Below are 21,890 nucleotides of genomic sequence, written 5' to 3'. Positions count from 1 at the left end.
TTGGTGGCTAAAAAAGGACACTTTACGCATCCTAGTTACACTTGCTTCGGTACGTTTTGGAGGTAAATGTTGTTAGAAGGCACACTTAGTACATTTAGTTGTTTGTATGTCTCCGATTTGAATTGTGCTTGTCACTTACATTAATGAAAGTCAGTTAAGCATTCTTACGATTCGATTTCAGCCACATATTACAATGCAATTCTGGCCAACTGGCAAGTGACTCAAAAGCTAATTTTTATTTTGCCAAAATTGCCAAAAATAAAGGGCACTGAACAGAAAAGCAGAAGGATGTTGCCTCCTGCATTTTTTTAAGCACAGACATTATTTAATGCATTTAGCGGCAATGACAGCATCAAAGATAAACAAAGACATGTCTGCTGCAGTTTGCGTGTCAAATGCTGTGGCTTAGTTGGGTTCAGATCAGTTCAGCGTGTTGTGTGATTTGCTGTGATGAGTGACAGTATAAAAACATTCATGACCTCATTTTGAATATAATGAAATGACAGCACAACACAGATACTTGGATGTGAATTGTTCATGATGTTCATGGGTATTCCATGCAGCACCGCTTTTTATGAAAAAAATCTATAATACGTCAAAAGCATTGATTCACACATATACACACACATTCACTCATACTTGTCACATACAACACAAAATAACATTATAAAGGCATATAAACCCTATTCTAATGAGTCGCATACCATCAAAAGGGTGATCGTTGCAGCAGGCAGAGACGGCGAGATGAGAAACAAATTGAGAGAAAGAGAGAGAAGAGCAAAATGCAGAGAATAAGGCTACGTTCACACAACAACAGAATATGGTTGTGAGTCCTGTTTGGAGTGCAAAATACAGGTCTGTTCGTACAAAGTTTGGATTCTACAACCAAAGCAACTCCCTTAAATTTCAGGACCCACAACTGAATTTTTGGTCAGAGTTTGGTTGATGTGCTGAATGCACGTAACCTCAGTCAACAAATAGTTGTCAGTCGCGTGATTGAAATACATGTGATATTAGTTACTCTTTGCTATCAATCACTAATGTTAGGGCTGTCAAACTCTCTCAGGTCATGAAAAATGTCAGAAAATAGTGCAGGTGTAGAGAAAGACAAAGCTCCTGTTAAAGGGACAGTTCACCCAATATGATAATTCTCTTTTTATGATAATTTAATCATCCTTTTGCCATGTTAAACTCGTATGACGTTCTTTTTAAGAACGCAAACAAAAGATATTTTGCAGGATATATGATGGCCATACAATGCAAGTCAATTGGGTCCAATTGGAGCTTCTCTCATGAATACGCCAAAGAGACAGCGGATGTCAAGATTTATACTGAATAAGAACTTACATTTTTGGTCTGTTTCTCACACAAAAAAGATTATATCACTTCAGAAGACATGGATTACAACACTCAAGTATATGGATAACCTTTATGTTGCCTTCATGTCGTTTTTGGAGCTTGAAAGTTTTAGACCTCATTGACTTGCGTTGTACGGATATAAACACGTCATATATTCTTCGAAAATCTATGTTTGTGCCACCAAGAATAAAGAAAGTCATACGAGTTTGAGATGGCATGAGGGTGAGTAAATGATGAGAGAATTATCATTTTTGGGTAAACTATTCCTATTAGTGTTTGGGTGGAGGAGAAAAACCCCCAAAACAGAATTGGATCGATCCAGAGTTTTTAAAATGAAAACTTAATTAAAGCAGCTAGAGCTGCCCGAAATAGTTCAGAATCAAGCAAAATCGCAAGAGTGTCTGTATCAGCACAGCTCTACAGTTCTATAAACAAGAAATGAGTAATTAAGATTTTAGACACAATATGTCTAGTTATTTTTTCTAATAACTTACTGTTTCTTTGCCATTAAAGACACAATACAAAGACCAGATATTTAATATTGTTAACTATTGCTACGGTTACAAGTATTACTCAAGGCTATCTTGAGTTAGAAAAGGGGATTGACTTCAGTTACCTGTTCATTCTAACATTATTCGATCCACTCTTGCCACCTGTTATTTAAACAGGACAATCTGAGAGTCACAATCTAATAAATCTGTTTGTCAATCCCAAACAAGGACTGTGTGAACGTAGCCAGAGTGAGTTAGAAATCAGAGAAATAAAAAGATAAAAAGAGAGAGAAGAGCCCCATGACACATGGCCACAATGTGTGGGTCTATGTAATGGTGGTGAGGACGGGTAAAGGTGTGCTGACGTGACGTCATGGTTGGAGCAGGCCGACACGCAGAAGAGAGTTAGAAAAAAGGACAGATACCTACCCCGACCTGCCTCTATCTAGCTACCGACCTGAGGACTGTCCGCCTCTGAGCTCTCGGGCTCTACTCGAGACTCGCTCGCACCCAGAGACTGCTGGGAGTCTCCAGCCTGGGGAACAGAGAGAGAAAGGGAGGGTGTGGAACAACGAGGAGAAGAGAAAAGAGATAGCGAAAGAAAAGAATGGAAAGGAAAGGTAATATTGGAATATGGGCAGACAGATTTGGAAAAAAAGTAACAAAAAAGTACATACAAAGGAAAAGAACAGAATGGGGAAATTAATATCGAATAGGGTCAAAAAGATTTGGCCAAAAGAAACAAATAAGAGGTAGTATGTGAAGTAGTGAGATATAGCAGGATAGACAGGGAGAGAAAAAGAGGAAAAGAACATAAGAGACAGGAAGCATCGGCAAGGCTGTATGTAAATGTGCAGAAGAAGGAAATTATCCATTTTTTAATCTGCATTCATCCACCCACACACAGATGTATTCGTCAAAATTCCCACACACGTGTATCCATTAATGTAGCTGTGAAATCCCCACTGTTACAAAGGGTCCTGTATTATGTTCCAGAATGAAAGGATTTCGAATAAAGCATTTTGGATTTTTATGAATATTCCCTCTCGAGCTGCACTCTCAACACCTCATCAGAGTGTGTGTGGGTGTATGGTGTGAGTGTAAGTGAGTGTGGCACCCAATGCCATTTCAGTGAGAGTGGGGAGGCCACACACTCTCCTACTGACTAATTAAACTTTTTGTTCAGCTGAAATGTAAAAGAAAAGAGACAGAGTACCAGCCAGATTTCCATGGCACTTTCTGGTGAGTAATATCTGACAGAGTGTGTGTATATGAAATAAAGTGGTATTGCATTTCTGGCAAACTTTAAAAGCCATATTAATGTGACAATTGGTGGTCTTTTTGATGACCTGGAAGTACTTTTTTTAAGTACTGCCACTACATTCTTTATGATTTAATATAGATATTACAAGCACTAGGGAAGAATCAGACTCACTTTTAATGCTTTAATATTCATAAGGTAATGTATTAAACTTTGATATTTTAAGGAAATTATTCATATTCGCAGTGTGCATGATCTTAGAGAGGTACAATATATGTGATTAATAAAGTCTTGATGGTCATCATTGCAGTTCTTAGGGTTAATTTACTTAATACAGCACATTATTGGTCCCAATTGTTTGTCATGCTTGGAAGATAATGCATAAAAGACAACCAATCTATTCCCATGGCAATACATGTACATACAGTATCTCAATTAAGCTGAAGACACATTTTTTGCTGAATTTTCCCCTATGACCTCACAGAGGAGTCAAGGCCAAATGCTTATATAGCCACACAAAACCTAGGATTGATTTACAGTACCATACTAAAACTTGATCATCAGGTGAATTCATCATGTCACTGACAATACATTCAAGTGAAATGTCTAGGACTGGGATTTCTGATTGCATTTTTGTTGTGTGTAGTAAGGAAAGCATACAGTTAATCAGATCAGATCTGGGTATGATGGTGGATCAGGCTTTTTATGTCCTATTTAACTGGTGCATGTTTTTGTTTATTTGTATTTTTTTTTACCATTGTCTCTTTTTTTCTTTTAGATGTTTCTAGACATTATAGATATAATCATTGGTGAAAATACACAAAAACTGACTTATTAAACAAAGGAACCCAGGAAAAGTTCATTGTTCCTTACAACTTGCAGGGGCTCCGTGCAAAAAATGCCACAGAAAGTGACATTAATGCCCCCAAATTCAAAATGTGGAGGCCAAAAATGGCCAGTAATGAGTTTCTCATTTTTTTATTTGTAACATCAAACATAGTTCTTAACATTTTATTTAGGACTAGTTATAGATATTATCAGAAATATGACTTACTTTTAAGTTGATTTAATTGAACTTGTAACACAATAATTATTCAAATTTAGATTATTTATTTTATTTTTTTTTATTCAATTGAGGTATTTTACAAAAGAGGAAGATTTTATATGGTTAAAAAAAAATGCACTTATAAAGGTAAACAATTTCTAGAGGGCAAGTATTGATCCTTAATGAAGAAAAAAACATATAGAGTTTATTTCTTTTGTGCAGAACTACATTTCTCAAAACACTATTCATTGTTACTTACAGCATCCTCCTCTCCACTCCGACTAGGGCTGCCCTCTGCCTCGCCGAATGAGTCATCGGTGGGCGGGTCACTGGCGTGGGATGAGGACTTTGATGGAGAACTCTGCCGAGGGGCTGGGGTGGGTGCTGCGGAGAGGAAAATTGAAGGAAGAAAAGGAGATAGAGACAAAGATTGTGAAATAAAAGACAGGTCAAGGGAAGAATGGCAGCAGTTTGAATTTGTAAATAAGCAAGACCTACTTTCTGTCTGCATCAATGAGAAATCGTTGCATACATCAGTTGTATTCCAAAACCTAGTTCACTGCCTTGCTGCCTACTGCCTACAATGGCAGCTGACTTCAAAGGTAGCATCCTAACCATCATGGAACCTCATAAGAGACAAATTTGTGATGCTCTACTGTGGCAAGGAGGAGGGCGGGGCCGGGCCGTGATGACGCATGCCTGGCCCCTAATCAGGCTAATCAAGCCGACAAGAGGGATAAAGGCTGCCGGACGTGGCAGTTCGGGAGAGAGAGAGCTACAGGCAGCTGCCCTGTATGTGTTTATGTTTGTGTCTTTTTGTTTAATTAAATATTACTTTGATGCTTTGTCCAGTTCTCGCCTCCTCCTTTCCATTTTACCTCTGTTACATTGGTGCTGAAACCCGGGAAGGGGAGGGATGCGCCGTAGTAGAGTCCTCGCCTCTACCATCCACCCCAATGGAGCAGTCGCGGCCATCCGCCGGGGGGACGGAGGAGCCCGGCCACCTGAAAGCAGAGGAATGACCACCAACCATGAGGGGGAGGAGGGGCTCCGGCCGCTGCCAAGGGTGGAAGAGACCCCTACCAGCCGCTAAAATGTGGTGGGGTCAAAGAGAAGACCGGCATCCGCAAGCGGGGAGGGGCTCACTGCCGACCGCCTGGAGTGGGAGAACCGCTGCCAGGGGCGGAGAAGACCCCTACCATCCACCAAAATGCAGCGGGGCGTTCCATCTGCCAGGGGCCGGAGGACTGCCTCTGATCCACCTGGGGAGGAGTGACTGTCATCCGCTAGAGGGTGGAGGGGTGCCCGAGGACCAGGCTATGGCGTATCAGAGAACCGGCGAATACGTTTTTTTTCTCTCTCTCCTCTCTCTCTCTCTCGCTGTGGCTTCGTGTTGGCCTTTCCCTCTCTATTTTTGTTGTTTTTCCCTCCCCTCGTCTTCCTCCCAGGTCCGAGATGGTGGGGAAGACCTGCCGGCAGGCGGGGCCGGAAGAGATGTAGGTCATGTCAGGGGCTCCCCGGCCTGAAGGAAAGGAGGGAGGAGTGTGGCAAGGAGGAGGGCGGGGCTGGGCCGTGATGATGCACGCCTGGCCCCTAATCAGGCTAATCAAGCCAACGAGAGGGATAAAGGCCACTGGAGGCGGCAGTTCGGAAGAGAGAGAGAGCTACAGGCAGCTGCCCTGTATGTGTTTATGTTTGTGTATTTTTGTTTAATTAAATATTACTTTGATGCTTTTCCGGTTCTCGCCTCCTCCTTTCCCTTTTACCTGTGTTACATCTACATAAGCAGCAACTAAGTATGACACACAAATAGCACACTGCAAGGGCTACTCAACTCGCAATTGATTCAAATAGAGGTTGATGTTAGCATGTTGGTAAGCTAATAGCATGATAGTCTAATAATCATAAAAAAATCCACAGCGCACACAAAGATTGGGTAAAACAATAAATTACCCCAAAAAGGCATTGTCCACCATTTATTATTTAGCACAGTGAATTCTGGGATCATTTTTCCTGTCAAGGATACATGCGATGCTACCTAAGAAATTGGTCAAAACAAAGTTTCTTACAAGGCAGCACGATTACGTTACCTAACTTTTGGAACAGCCAACCTATAATGCTTTAAAATGCAGCCTCTGTAAGCAGCTCACTAGGCTTTGAAACACAGGTGCCGATCCCTAAGCACCCACGGAAAAGCACGAGATATTCCCCATTCATTTTCTCCATAGGCATTTCAAAAAAATATTGAAGAAATATTTCTCAGCCTTGACCCAAACTAGAAAGCTCAATTATTAATTAACAACATAAAATCATTTTCAAAAATTGAAAAAAACGATTGGTAATTGGGAACTTCTATGACTGGTTTATCTCACTTAGGGATCGCGGTTCTGGTGGGAGATCTGGACCCAGAGTAATTATTTGTTGGATTTTACAAGACACAATTGCAGATTGAACTATAATAAATTCATCAACTGCTATGCTGCATGGAGAAAAAAAAAAAAAAAAACTTTGTAATTGAGCAGGCTGAGCATGCACAATCTTATATTCCTTCCTATTACTTAAAATTAAAATAGTTAATGGGCATTTGTTGCGTGCGTGGAGGTATTCCACTATAGCCCAAATTACACTGCTTTGTTCACACTGCAAGAAAATCTTTTTTTTTTTTTTCAAATACGATTTTTTTAGACTGACCGTTCAAACTGCAGGTTATATGTGGACTGATTTGTTCTGTTCCGACTGCAGACACTTTTGCTAGCATGTCCACATTGGTTGTCATAGTAATGATGCAAACTTGCTTATATGCACCAAGTGTGAGAGTTTATGGATGTTTTTCATGAGAGCATCCAAATACACATTCTTCACAGAAGACTGCTTAAAAAACGGGTGAGGTGGCATATGCAATGTTTATAGCTGCTAAGGTCTACAACTGTCCCGATTTTATCCCATCCAAGATGCCTAATATCCCATTTTGAAGACTTTGTGTCCTGTATTGAAGAAAAAAAGGGTCTGACAGAGAGACTCTTGAAGAGGACTCCCATCCTTAATTGAAGCACCCACTGGCAGAAACATAAATTGGTGCCTGTGCTTTGAAACATGATAATAATCATCAATAAAACTCACAGCTTTGGTCACCTCAGAACAGGTGTCAGCCAAAATGATAGCTAGTAATGAGCCAAACAGAGTAAATCTTATACTTGTTTATTAAATTAGCTGATTCAAAGCAACTGATGTGCTGTTGAGCAACGAAGGTACAAACATGTTTGTCATCCAATGGGAAAATAACTAAATATCTGTTGCAGTCTGACAGGAAGGGCACTGAATTTTTCACACTTACATTAAAGTCGAGACTCATTGGTTATCAATTATACATAAAAACAATGTTCCTTTTTGGACTCATAAAACATTAAAATGCTTTAGAAAATGGGTTTCAGTGCACTTAACAGCTTTCGCATTTAGCCAGGAAATTCCCTTTGTACTCAAACATGTAATGTGTTATATCTCATAAATGATTTAGAAAAGATCTTTTCTCTCCATTTTACAATACATTTACATTCATACATTTGGAAGAAGTTTTAATCCAAAGCAACTTGCAGTGCATTCAAACTATACATTTTATCAGTCCATGCATTCACTGGGAATCGAACCCATGACACTGGCCTTAATTGTACTTCACAGAACTCAAAAATAACAGAGGTACAACTTAAGGTTTGCCTCCAATGGGATTCCAAATTGGAACTTTTGATCATTAGCCAACTTCTGCCTATATGATCGGTGGAAAAAGCTTGCTGATGTAAACCCAGGACCTGTCATAATGGTGCCTTTTGTGGATCAAAATTCCTCATTGTCACCTAATAAATGAGTTTGTCTCTCACACAGTGTCGCACAGAGGGACTGCTTGCGTGCAAAGGTGCGACAGTGCGGCATTCCGTCACAGCAATAATTAGCACTACAGGAGCAAGAGGATCCAAACAGGCCCAACACACAGAGCAGGACTCCCCAGAGATCAGTGATAATTACACTGCTCGCCAGCTGCACAGCTGGGCCTGTGACTGACTCTCTCTCTCTCTCTCTCACATGCCGTCGTTCCCTACCACAGTTCTAATTGTAATTTTCACGCTGACTAAAGACAATGCCTTCTGGGCAACAACATCAAAGCCCATCTTTCAACCTTTGACTGAAAAAAAGGATGCGTTAATGAAAGACTGGATGAGGGATAATAAAAAAAAAGTGTGGATGCGTTAATAAAAGACTGGATGAGGGATAATAATAAAAAAGAAGTGTGTGTTTGAAGTTCTTTAGTAGGAAAGGAATAAAGTATGTCTAGCTGCATCAGCACTCACTCTTAAAGAAATTATTTTCACCCCAAAAAAATAATTCTCTCATCATTTACTCACCCTTATGCCATCTCAAACTCATATGAATTTCAAGCTTCTGCGGAACACAAACGAAGATATTTTAATGAGGACACAATGTGAATCTATGCATACAATGCTAGTCAGTGGAGTCCAACACTTCCAAGCTCCAAAAATGACATAAAGGCAGCATAAAGATAATCCATACGACTCGAGTGATTTAATCCATGTCTTCTGATGTAATATGATCCATTTTGGGTGAGAACAGACCAAAATGTAACTCCTTTTTCACTATAAATTTTGCCATCTACAATCTCCTAGGCACGAACTTGATTTCCAGTTCGATTACACTTCCTCGCACTTGATGGATAACCTTTATGATGCCTTTATGTCCTTTTTGGAGCTTAAAGATTTCCATCAAAATATTTATGATTTATGTTCCGCAGAAGAAAGAAAGTCATACGAGTTTGAGGTGGCATAAGGGTGATTAAATGAGAATTATCATTTTGGGGTGAACTATTTCTTTAAGGGCTTGAGAAAAGAGGGGTGAGAAAACAAAAGGCATTTGGTATGAGACCAAGTTCTTCTATTTAGGATTGTTTTCCTTTGGTGATGGATTTAAGGACTATGGAACTAAAGAGGATATGGTGGAAGCCGCACAATGTGATTTAGCCAAGTCGGACATATTCCTGGATCAACATCCATTGTTGGTTGGTTGGTTGGTTTATAAGAATCATGTCCAGACTCCAACCCCAGCACTTACAGTAGTCTAACACTAATCCTAAAATCTGATTGATTCATAAGAATGTTGTTTCAGGACATGTTCCTGGATCATCATCTTTGTTGGTCATGGAACAACCCTTTCAACCAATCAGGTTTTAGGATTATGTTTAGGTTTAGGACTAGGGTCAGGCTAGCACAGCATTCTTATTAACCTATATTTTTTTCTCTAAGTTTTCTTTGTGGATGTACAGTATTTAGGGTATATGGCACTTAAGTGGATATAATGGAAGACTGGCCAAGTCAGACATGTTCCTGGATCAACATCCTTTGCTGGACATGAAACAACATACCCCTACAATCATATTCTTAATCCTAACCCTAACCTTACCCCAGCTCTGACAATTTTAAGGGCATGTGCCTGGATAAACATCTTTTGTTGGTCCTTGAACAAAATTCCCATCACACAAGCTCTATCTCTACTCCTAAACCCAACTTAATCTCTAAAATCTGATTTAAACTGAACTGAACTGGTTGATTTGAAAGATGTTGATCCAGGAACATGTCCCACTGTACTTAGCCAAATCATGGTAAACTGACTTCCACCGCTAAAACTGATTGAAGCAGGACACTATCCTGGATCTAAAATCATTCTGATACTAAAACAACATTCCAATCCACCAATCAAATTTTTGTGATATTTTGGGTGTTAGGGTTAAGAATAGAGCTGAGGTTAGGTGAACAACATTTTTATCAACCCATATTTTTTATTCTGATTTTAGGGGTTGGTTAGGTAAATAACATGAAGTGGTGGAAGTCATGTGCTTGGAAGTCATCAACTTTTTGGAACATTTTATCGTGAACAATTCAAATAATCCTAGAATTGGATAAACTTGCAAAATCGAATACACAACTTGTGCACATGTTTTAAACATCAAACTTACGTGAGTTGGTGGAGGGTGTGGTGGAGGTGACCGGTGTAAGGTTCATCTGCGAGATGTCGAAGTCATCGCAATCGTCCGTGTCTTGCGCCATTCCCACTTTGCTGAAGTAGCTGGAGAAAGCATCTGTGGTGCAGGACAGGCTAGGCTGCTCACTTTTCCTTGCAGGCATGGCTGGAGGCTTTGACATTTGGAAGTCCTTAAACATTTCCTTGCTCATTTTTGCCTGTCTCTGCAGCGTGCGCTCTCCGTGTTGCGGACTGGAGGCCGTGGAGGCAGAGGTGCCTGCTACGGCTCCACCCATGGCTGCCGTGGGCGTCTCGAAGGACGCGGGCACTGCCATAGGGGCCAGTGCCTGAAACATGGCAGCAGGAAGTGGTCCGACTGTCTGAGCGGGCATGAAAGCAGCAGGTGAAAAATGGGCCCCTGCCATTGCCGCCCACTGTTGCTGAGTGGCAGGGAAAAGGTTGGCCTGGCCCCAGATCAGAGGCTGAGCACCCGGTAAGACCTGGGCAACTTGCACTGGGGACTGGACGCCAAACGCTAATGGAGCCTGAGCGGCAAACTGTTGCTGTGCCCACGCCGGTGGCACAGCTCCCATCGTCACATAACCTGAAGAACAGCAAGACAGAGAGAGACAATGAGAAATGGAGAGACAAACAAGTCATGGCTCACAAATCTATCTGTACTAAAAGACCCCATGAAATGGCTTGGTGAGCACAGTTTTCTTTCCTGTGATGACACAGTTCCTACTGGAACAGGAAGTTTAGGTGGGACATATCGAAGGGCTCATGCCTTTTATTAAATAGCCAAAGCTACTTGGTACTCACTATTTATTGCTATCTAGAGGCAGTATAAATCTGAGGGAGGAAATTTCTTATCATAGTTAGGTTTAGGGTTGGGGTTGGGTTAGGGAGTAAAGATAATAAAATATGCATTCCTGCTGACAGTATTACATCATTTACACCTAAAAATACAACTCGCTTCTGGCGCCAACCTGTGGACAGTTCAGCTCAACAACACTTCCAGCTTAGGCCACTGGGGGCAGCAGAACTTTCTGCCTTTCGTCACTAAATTCACAGTGTGAACAGTCTGTTCATGGGGTCTTTAACAGGACGCTTCTCTTTTCCAATTGATCACCAGAGATTAAAGACAGCTCTTCAAACCAACAAACAAGCTTTTCCATAAATCTTACATAAAGACTGCTCACGAAAATGCTCCATTATGAGCTAGTGTTGTAAACTTTACTATTCATTTAAGGACTTCAGGCTGCAGCAATAGATCACTGGATGATTAGCTAAGATGACCTAGATTTCTGTAATGAAAACGGTCTTTATGGCTCAGATGAACTATTGTAATTACTGCTCACAATGGGCCTGGCCTTAATGAATAGCAACGCCCTTTAAAAGAGGGCATTACAACAGTCTCACTCATATCACATTGAGGCTTATTTCATTACACAACTAGCTCTTTCTTTTCAATAAGCAACACTGATTCAAATAATAAACACCAAAGTCGTATCTTATCTATATGACATGATACACTGTGGGAGTATGTCTGGAATATTACACTGTGCAGCATAGAGGCATGAGAGGCAGTTGCAACTGGGTTGCTCACATGGTGGGAAGTTGTGATGTTCCCTTTAAAAATGAGCTGGAAATTGTCAAAGCCTCTGTAAAACGTTATTATTAGCAAGTTAAAAGAAAAACGTAAATCTACTTTTGTGTATATAAAAAATGTGCATTGTTAGTTAAAGTGTCCAAAGTTGTCTCTTCAACTGCAATATTTTACACTTACATTAAAAAATGATCAAGTCTCATTGCTAACATCATGTAACTGAGCTGTGCATCATGGGAACATTGGCTTCCCTATAATGTGAATCAGTATATCATTTACTCAATTACCTGCAAAACGTTTAAGAAGTTGCACTTTTTACATTTTACTGGTATTTATTACAACATCAGACATCCTTCTGTTATTATTTCTTTGGTTTATCCTGCATCTTCATTGAAGCTGTTACAGTGTCGTTATGAAATATGTGCTCGTCCTCCATTTCCGATGACTTTAGTAACTGAAGAAGACGTTTTAAGTAAGAGGTAACTGATTTTTACTGTGCATTCTGGGAATTTCTAGGGTGCTATTATTTCAGTGCACAGATTTTGACAATGGGTCTACCCAAGAAATGACTTACTCTCTAAGCTGTGTACTTACTACTAAACCAGGAATCATACTGAAACACACCTATCATTACTTGACACAAGGTAACATGGTCTTTTAAGAGCCAACTGAATGGTATGAATCTTAACAAATAAACTGATCCTCCCGGTCAGCTGTAAACTGTTCTAATGGAATTGCAATAATGGTTTGAGGTGTGCTCATTTGGGAAACTTCAGGACCAATGGTATGCTTGAAAATGTTCTTCTGTATGTGTAAGACAATTGTGAATATCCATCTTTCAGGAAGGCAGCAATGGGCTGTCTCAGGAAAATGCACCTCTACAATGGTCCATGATGGCCCAAGCAATACTGAAGGATAATTTATCTGAATTCTGGACCCTGAATTGAGCCCCATTTTTGCAGGCCATTAACTATGTGCACCATTTTTGGGAAACAGCTTGGCAGCCAGTCTGAGTTATGGATCCACCATTGGTAAATAGGCTGGAATTATCAAAAGTATGGCCAGCAAAACCTGCAGCCCATTTTGAGTATCATGGTGACTTCATGCTTCGTTGTCCAACCACAGTCAAGGATAGATTTAGGGGTTACTGAGTTGTACTAGTTTAGTATGTGAGTGTATTTTGATGTGTTGTTTGTTTATTTTACTGATCCATTATAAAATACAATAAATGAATAGTTCCGGTCCTGGATGCTGATTGCTACTGATACAGTGTTCCAGCCATACTAAAATGCACAATATAATAACATCTATGATGCAAAACACCTGTTCACCATCACTGCACATTACACGTAGCGGATCATTATGTCTGTTGCATAGCAACATTCTGTTATGTCAGATATTATATTTTCTAGTGAAAGGATGGCACTTAATGAATTTGCTTAGTACAATCATGTTTTAATGGAAATGGGGAAACATTCTCACTTTAAAGCCAAACAATGCCAAAATAACTCCATAAACAGAACTGTGTGGGTGAAAAATGTGCTCATGTTATCATAACTGAACTGTGAGAATCCCATCAGGGCAGGTGTGTCAGAGTCAATCCTGGTGTTTATGAATTTACAACACAGAGGGGAGTTTGACTGAGGGAATGAATTGAAGACAGATGGGACAGATGATACACTATTTGATTCCTCACATATCAATGTTGTACTGTTTACTGTTTCCGAGGAAGTCAATCTGGCTGCAACAGATGTCCCAGAGAGAGCACAATCACTGCACATGGGCTATTTGTTTTTAAGGATTGGTTCAGATATCATGACAGGAGTGTTCCTGGAGAATTTAAATTGGTACCACTCTACATTACAGAGTCCATATTATACAAATTATTTGTCAATTTTATGTCAATAGCAATATCAATGTACAATTACAAGCAGCTACAGTATACAAGATAATTATTTATGATGTACTTGTTGTTCATTGCTATAACTCAATATTTACTAATGTAATTGCACTGTAAAAACAGTATTGTAAAGTGGGATCTTTCTATTAAAGGGGCCATATCATAAATCCAATTTACTATGATCATTTGAAATAAGAATGTGATGTACTGTGTAAACATACTGTAGGTTTCAGAACTGAAAACTTCCTTTCCAGTGGGAAAAAAGTGTATAAATATATTAAAAATACTATTGGATTATTTTTACACTTGAAGCCTGAATTCAGTAGCATTTGACTGCTCATACTGTATTTACATGTCAGCCAAACCTATTAAGAGTATACTATTACTTCATGTGATATAACTAATTAAGATGGGGAAGTAAGGTGAGGAAAGTAAGAATGGATAACAGTATAAATTGACCCCAGGGAAAAAAAAAAAAAAAAAAAAATGATACAAAATGTATGACCCTTTAAAACAGATGTGCATATGTGCATGTTAAAGAGGCATCAAGCAGGTACACACACACACACACACACACACACACACACACACACACACACACGCACACACACACACATACACACAGAGTAGGGATACAGCAGGTAAATAGCTGTGTCCTCTGCAGGGCATTTATCATTCAGATCAGTACACAGGCCAGTAATGAGAGCATTATTATTCTACTGCAGTAGGATGGGACAACTTATTTAGTCAGAACTAGGCAGGCACACTATTTAATTTACCTCTGCCCTGTTTCCCCTTCTCTATGTCTTTCTCTCATCCATTTTCTTGGTACTGTATTATTCTCTCCTGTACACACACACATCAGCTGAGGTAAAATATGTCATACCTGAGGGCACAGAGGCAGGGTTGAAGGGGGAGAACAGTTCAGGCTGGTGGGCCAGCGAAGGGTCCAGAGTATTAGCCGGAGATGCTGGGGTCTGTAGAAGAGGAAAATCATACTAATCTAAAGAGAAGCTTTCCAATAAAGCATAAACAACATTCGCCCAATAACTTGCTAAACATTAGAGCTGGAGTATGTTTGAAATGGCACCCTGCCATACTATACTATTAATGCAAATGTTCTGTATCCTTGAAGTACCCAAATTACCTACTACATTCAATAAATGTGCAGTATACTATCAGAGCACACTGGATACCATTTTACATACCATTTTTTATTTTTTATTTATTTTTTTTATTAGAATGCAGTATACAGTATCTACTGTGCAGTTAGTGTTATGTTAGCTTTCTATTATGAAACATACCCATAGTCCCATAATAATATTTTAGTGCCTATGTGTGTTTACTTACCGACGGGGAGGTAATATCAGGAGGGGTGGACATGTCTCCAAAAAGTTCTAACTGGTTGATATTCTGCAGACGAAATGGAACATTTACCATCACAAAATCAGACCAGTCAACATTAGAGTTCCACCTCAACATTCACTGCCATGCCACTTTAGTCTTGGCCACACAATGGCACCTACCTTGGGCAAACAGTTGTTTGAATACACAAGGAGACTTATGGGAGTGACAATGGGGTGGTATAGGATATTTGATGATGATGACTTTCTATACCAACCTTAATGTACAGCACACAGACACGGATGCATACACAACACAGAAAACATGTGACTGTAGTCACTTACTGATTCTGATGATTATTTTAGAGAATTTAAGTTGTTCTAAGATAAGCCTTATGTGTAACTGTTTTAGAACTATATATATATATATATACAGTGCATTCAGAAGTATTCAGGCCCTTTCGTTTTTTTCACATTTTGTTATGTTGCTACCTTATGCTAAAATGCTTTAAATTATTTTTTTCTCACATCAATCTACCCTCCATACCCCATAATGAAAAAGCAAAAACTGTGATGAAACGACGATTAAACTGTTTGGCATCAATTCCAAGCATCATGTCTGGAGGAAACCAGGCAACGCTCATCACCTGCATAATACCATCCCAACGGTGAAGCATGGTGGTGATAGCATCATGCTGTGGGGGTGTTTTTCAGCGGCAGGGACTGGAGAACTGGTCAGGGTTGAAGGAAAGCTGAACGGAGCAATATACAGAGATATCCTTAATGAAAACCTGGTCCAGAGCACTCAGGACCTCAGACAGGGCCGAAGGTTCACCTTCCAACAAGACATTGACCCTAAGCACACAGCCAAGACAATGCAAGAGTGGCTTAGGGACAACTCTGTGAATGTCCTTTAGCTCTGGCTGGGCCACTTACTGAGTTAAGGGTCTAAATACTTATGCCAATGTGATATTTCAGTTTTTTCTTTTTAATACATTTGTAACATTTTCAAAAATCTGTTTTTTGCCTTGTCATTATGGGGTATGGAGTGTAGATTGATGTGAAAAAAAAAAATACAATAATTTATAGCATTTTAGCAAAAGGCTGCAACATAACAAAATGTGAAAATAAATAAATAAATAAATAAAAAATGAAGGGGTCCGAATACTTTCTGAATGCACTGTATATTTGCATACTGCAATAACAAACCTCTATGAAGTCCCACATCTCCCATAGGCATTTTTCCACACAACTGTGGAACTAGTACCTGAACTAAAATCAGTTCGTTGTGGAACTTTACACATTCCGATTAAATTCCAAGCGTCGTTTTTCCACCAGGGACATGAAAGCAGGAACTTTATTTAAATCCGCTTTCCAGAACAGACCAAAATATAACTCCTTTTTCACTGTACATCTTGCCATTGCAGTCTCCTTGGCGATCAAGTCTCCCAATTTCAAGCTCAATTAAACAAGATGTACAGTGAAAAAGGAGTTACACTTTGGTCTGTTCTCACCCAAAACCAACTGGATCACTTCAGAAGACATTGATTAAACTACTGGAGTCTTATTGATTACGTGTATGCTTACTTATCTGCTTTTTGGAGCTTCAAAGGCCTGATCACCATTCATTTGCATTGTGTGGACCTACAGAGCTGAGATCTTCTAAAAATCTTTGTTTGTGTTCAGCAGAAGAAAGAAAGTCATCCATATTTAGATGGCATAATGGTGAGTAAATGATGAGAGCATTTTCATTTTTGGGTGAACTAACCATTCAAAAGGTTCAAAAAACGAGGTAAGTAGTGTAAAAAGGTAAGCAAAACATTTAAAGGACTGAACAGTAAATGAGCGAACTATATACATAATACAATGTACAAACTATACACACTATAATGATGGAACGTAAATTATTTTATGATCCTTTATTCTCTTGTAGTCTTGTTAAATTTTCTTTATTTTCAATCTACATTTTAATGTCATCAAAGCCTATCTTCACGAGGCAATCAGATTATTTGTACACCTTGTTTCTGTTTGACTTACTAACTGTTTCTGGTTGCAACTAACACTGCATTTTTTCTTCTCCGTAAATACTCCTATGTGATCATACACAGTAGTGTCTGTACATCTATCCATTTCAATTTGAAAAGCCTACAATAGCAACAACTCAACAAAAGTTTTAAAAAAGTTAACTAACCTGACTTTTAAAAATGGCCAGTATTGGCTGTCAGATAGCTGATGATGTATTTGTCTTGACCAACGAGAAGCACTTGCTGTTTTGACCCCACCCAAATAGTTCCAGTCCTCAGGAGCAGGTACTAAAAAGTTTTAGTCCATATGGTCCTTCCACATGTGGTGGAAAAACAACGAGAACCTGAAATAGTTCCAGGAACTAGGAAAAGTTCCTGCAGTGGAAACACTGCTATTTTTGCTTTGTGCATCTGATCATTTTCTCATCTCCTCAGGGAGACAGTTGGCTTCATTCATATATTTAACCACAAAACATTTCAGGCCTTTTAATATGAGGCCATGAATGCATAAAATCACATCATGAACTAATTTCTAGGAAGATAATAAATGAATTTCCATGGGACATATTAAATATATTCAGGGTTTTTTCCAAACATTTATGGTAACCGTGTAAAACAGTTTCTTTTTTGAGTGAGTTTATCAGAAAATGGATCAGATAGCATGATGCTAGCGGGAAGCAGCTGAAAAGTTCTTGAGCCTTTTAAAGTGAAAAGCTTTTCTACACTGCCTCTAAATAAACTGTTTCGTACATGCATTTGCTTGAGAGCAGACCAGAGTACTCTTTTCTCAAAATGAGTGCTCTTTCCCTCTTTTTTACACCAACATCTGCAAAATGGTTAAAACCAATACATATTTATTATGAAAGAATAACTGTTTGTCTCTTCAGTATCATACTGTAATCCCACCATTTTTTGTCCTCTCAAAATACGCTACATGGCTAAAAGTGTGTGGACAACCCCTTCTATTTAACGGGTTTGGCTAGGCACTTTAATTCCAGTGAAGTCAAATTTGAATTGGATGAAATGCCATCCAATTCTGGCAAATTGTGTGTTTCCAACTTTGTGGAAATAGTTTGTGGAGGGCCCTTGTCTGTTCCAGCATGATAACGTCCCTGTGCACAAAGTGAGGTCCATAAATAAATTATTTACTGAGTCTGATGTAAAAGAAATTGACTGGCCTGAACAAAGCCCAGAACTGAACCCCACTGAACACCTTTGGGATGAATTGGAATGCTTACTGCAAGCTAGGCTCCATCACCTAACATCAGTGTCTGACCTCACTGATGCAATTGTTTCTGAATGGGATCAAATACCTGCAGTCATGTTCCAACATATAGCAGAAAGCCTTCCTAGAAGAGTGGAAGCTGTTAGGGATGTCCAAGTCCCTATTAATGCTACTAATGGTTTTGAAAGTAAAAAAACATTAGTAGCATTAATAGGGAGTTGGATATCCCTAACAGCTTCCACTCTTCTAGGAAGACCTTGTGTGGTGTTTGGGGGTCCACATACTTTTGACTATGTAGTGTTAAATGTTTCTGTTGTATTTAAGAGAGTAGAGCTGTGTGACTAAAAGGCAGAGAACACAGCATTACACTATATGTGTGACCTTTGAGAGCACTGTAAAAGCTTGTGCATGTGGTCACAAAAGGAGAAGGGCAAGGAGACATTTATTTCTCACATTTATTTATGAACTTCATGGTTAGCATGGGAACACAAAAACCAACATATTCAACAGGGTTATATGGGGTCATCTATCAGAGCTCTGTCATTTGACTATGGAAAAGAAAGGTCATGTATGACCAGGTCATATGGGGGGATAGTGGGAAAGGTACAAAGCAAGAGGCGGGGGATTTAGAAGGGATATAAAATGTTTATAGCGAGTAGTGTGACATTTACTTTCCTGTTCAGGGACTCTACTGGAGTCTAGAGTGGGCCATAGTGCATTAGTTATTACTTTATGGCTAGATTAAAGCAAGAAGAGGTTGGAGCCAATTTGCAAGCAAATCGACAGCTTGGGGCAGCATGGGAAGGCTAAGGGCAGGTGTGGAGAAACTGCAGCCAATCATTATCTACCTTACCTTGGTGACCATCAACAGGTCAGTGTCTAGTTCCAAGAGATTGATCTGTTCGTTATGTCTCTTCTGCAATGATAATATGGTGTTAGATGAAAGATGAGATGAGATTTCAACACAAACACACCACACACAAACACTGTTTTTCTATCATGGTGGGGACTTTTCATTGACTTATATTGTTTTTATTCTGAGCTAATGATATTTTATATCACCTAACCCTATTCCTACCCCTAAACCTAACCCTTGCACAAACTTGTTTGCACTTTTAGATTTCCATTAAATCATTACTTTGTATGTACTATATACACTCTACACAAATAGCTCTAGCTGAACTTGATTCAATCAGTGGTTCCACATGTTTGAAACAAGTTTTCTTAACTTAAAATTAATATGTAATCTCAATACAAACAGAAAGAACCTAATTGAATTGGGTAAACCCAACAAAATTAGACATGTCAACGCAAATAAAAATAATTAATTTCTTTATATACTAACTAGTGAAAATCAATGTTAACATGCTAAATACAAGCTGGTTTGAAGCACTACAGAGTGTAATTTAGTAATATTGCTATGGTTAGCTCAGCATTTGATCAACGAAGCAAGCAATCAATTTAATCTAGGACATCTACCTGTCCTCATCGTTAGCTCAAGCTCTAATTTTCACCATAATGGTAACCCCAAAAACTCCAACATAACATACTGTCATATTGAAAAACATAATGTGTACACACATACACACATATGCACACAGGGTTTGGACAAATGAATGTAAAATGAGATTGTTTTTTGGAAGTGATGGTATGAATGGTACTTTACCTGTGCAGGTAAAGTTAAACCTGCCTTACCTCACAATCTCACTGTCTCACTACCTCACATATCAGTTAATGGCCTCTTCATGTTACCAGATCATCTTTCATAAGCACCAGGGCTGTAACCACCATAAACATTGAGGAAGACATGTCCCACTAATATTCAGATAAGTAGTCAACCAATATGGGGATTTCAATGGTTGATCTGGTCCCCTCTAATGCTGAATATGTTATAACATCAACAGGTTGGATTCAAACAAAATGTAACAGCTGTATTTGTCTTCAATTATCAATCTTCTCTAACCCCCATCCCTGCAGTTGGTAGAAGGAGGAATCAAACAAAAATGATTTTAAACAGCTGTCAACAAGATTTAATGGGAAAATAATTTGCTCACATGGGCGTCCCTTGAGATAACATGGTAAGATCAAAAGACCATGAACAATAGCTGCTCCCATCTTAAATTTTGTGCTGACGAAAAAGCAGCAAATGGGAGGAGAGGTGACGAGAGGATTTCATACGAAAGGATGGTAGACCATGGATCAGGATCAGTTATCCAAGATAAGTTTCGGGATAAACATGGGATTTTCCGTAAGGGAAAAGGAAGCTCAATCAGAGCAACATATCCAACTACTTTAAGAGTAATTATTCCCATAGACATCGCAGGTTTATTGATCACATTTGAAGAACAGGATGCAGAATTAACAACAATAAAATAGACACACAACAACTGGATCAATACAGAAAAACACAAACACAGACATGTAATACATGCAATAAATCAAGCAAGAACTGACTCCAAGTCAGCGGCTTGGGTTGTTTAAGCAGGTGACACCTGAGATGGTTAAGTCTGAAGGCCTCTCTGAGTTAGCGCTTTGTGTTCTGTGTTACTGCTTAGCGTTTAGAGTTAAATTAACGGTGCCAGACACAGGGAAGTCTGAGAAAGATAAGCATGAACAAGCCACTGTGACTGACATTTTATATATGCTAATACCGTGAGCATGAATGGATGGAATAACATAAAGAAAAGAAAGAGAGATACAGTGACAAAGTGATGGAGAGGGAAAGAGAGAGAAAGAGAGCATTAAACATCGACCTGGTTTGGGTTTTGCAGCTTTCTTCAATCACAGACCAGGGCGATCAATCCAGCTATCTAACGTTGAAGTTGCAAACCTTAAAAACGTGTAATTTCTATCAGAAAAGACTCAGGATTAATACGAACGTACAAATACTTATATAATTTGGTGTAAGTCCTGTCCTACGGTTCAGCACTCTGACACTTGCTTGAAACATTGGATCCAGCCGGAAGCAATAACGGCAGGGGAGCGGAGCTTACACCCACACATGAGGGGACCTAAACTGTTGGTGATGGGGTGGTGGGGGGTGAAAACAACAGAAGTATGCCAACAATGAGAAAAACCTGAGCGGGCTTATAAAGTGAGGCCGTATTGTGATTAGATGAAATGCCTGATAGAATGATCTTCCTGCTAACCAGGCTTACGCTTACATTTCTGTGCACTAGTTATACCAAACAGAGTTGTTTTTAAGCAGGCTTCCTGAAATGCAGTACAGTTCCAAACTCAAGCCATTGGTTGAGCCAGAGATCTTCTATACTGAGATAAGAACCTCCACGTTTTTACCATAAGAGTGAGCGTAACGGTCAACTAGCATGTTACGACAGTAAGTCACCATTTGCAGATACCATACAAATGAAAGGGGAGAGCCGTAAACTGACATCTACCTTTTGCAAAATTGACTGTGACTTCCCTTATGAAACAGCAATGTTATTGCAGTAAACTCCCCACATAGATTACTCCAAAATAATTTTTAGTGTAAAACATGTTGAAGATTGGTGGGCAGGCGGTCAGTTCATTAAGCAATGAACTGTTTCCTCACAAAAGCAGTTTATTCAGGGAGGCATCTCCTCAATAGACATCCATTCAAAAAGAATGGGC

The 21,890-nt window shown here is 39.4% G+C and overlaps 1 protein-coding gene across 3 annotated transcripts in view; it reads right to left on the bottom strand.

Annotated features, from left to right (window-relative positions):
* The window catches only part of LOC127410383 (disabled homolog 1-like), a 224,314-nt gene that overhangs the window by 7,082 nt on the left and 195,342 nt on the right, over positions 1-21,890 (bottom strand). For 2 of the 3 annotated variants that reach the window (XM_051645621.1, XM_051645622.1), the window contains 5 exons: positions 15,037-15,099; positions 14,573-14,663; positions 10,173-10,781; positions 4,416-4,540; positions 2,280-2,385 (listed from right to left, as the gene is read on the bottom strand). In XM_051645621.1, coding sequence (XP_051501581.1) covers positions 2,296-2,385; positions 4,416-4,540; positions 10,173-10,781; positions 14,573-14,663; positions 15,037-15,099 — 978 coding nt within the window. In that variant the 3' untranslated portion in view covers positions 2,280-2,295. Of the gene's footprint in view, positions 1-2,279; positions 2,386-4,415; positions 4,541-10,172; positions 10,782-14,572; positions 14,664-15,036; positions 15,100-19,131; positions 19,195-21,890 lie in introns of all 3 variants that reach the window. The other variant, XM_051645619.1, reaches the window with a different exon arrangement.

The sequence above is a fragment of the Myxocyprinus asiaticus genome, chromosome 19 (genome assembly GCF_019703515.2).
Source record: "Myxocyprinus asiaticus isolate MX2 ecotype Aquarium Trade chromosome 19, UBuf_Myxa_2, whole genome shotgun sequence".
Lineage (NCBI taxonomy): Eukaryota > Metazoa > Chordata > Actinopteri > Cypriniformes > Catostomidae > Myxocyprinus > Myxocyprinus asiaticus.
Note: the sequence above shows the minus strand (reverse complement) of the source record. Positions and strands in the feature narration are given on the sequence as shown.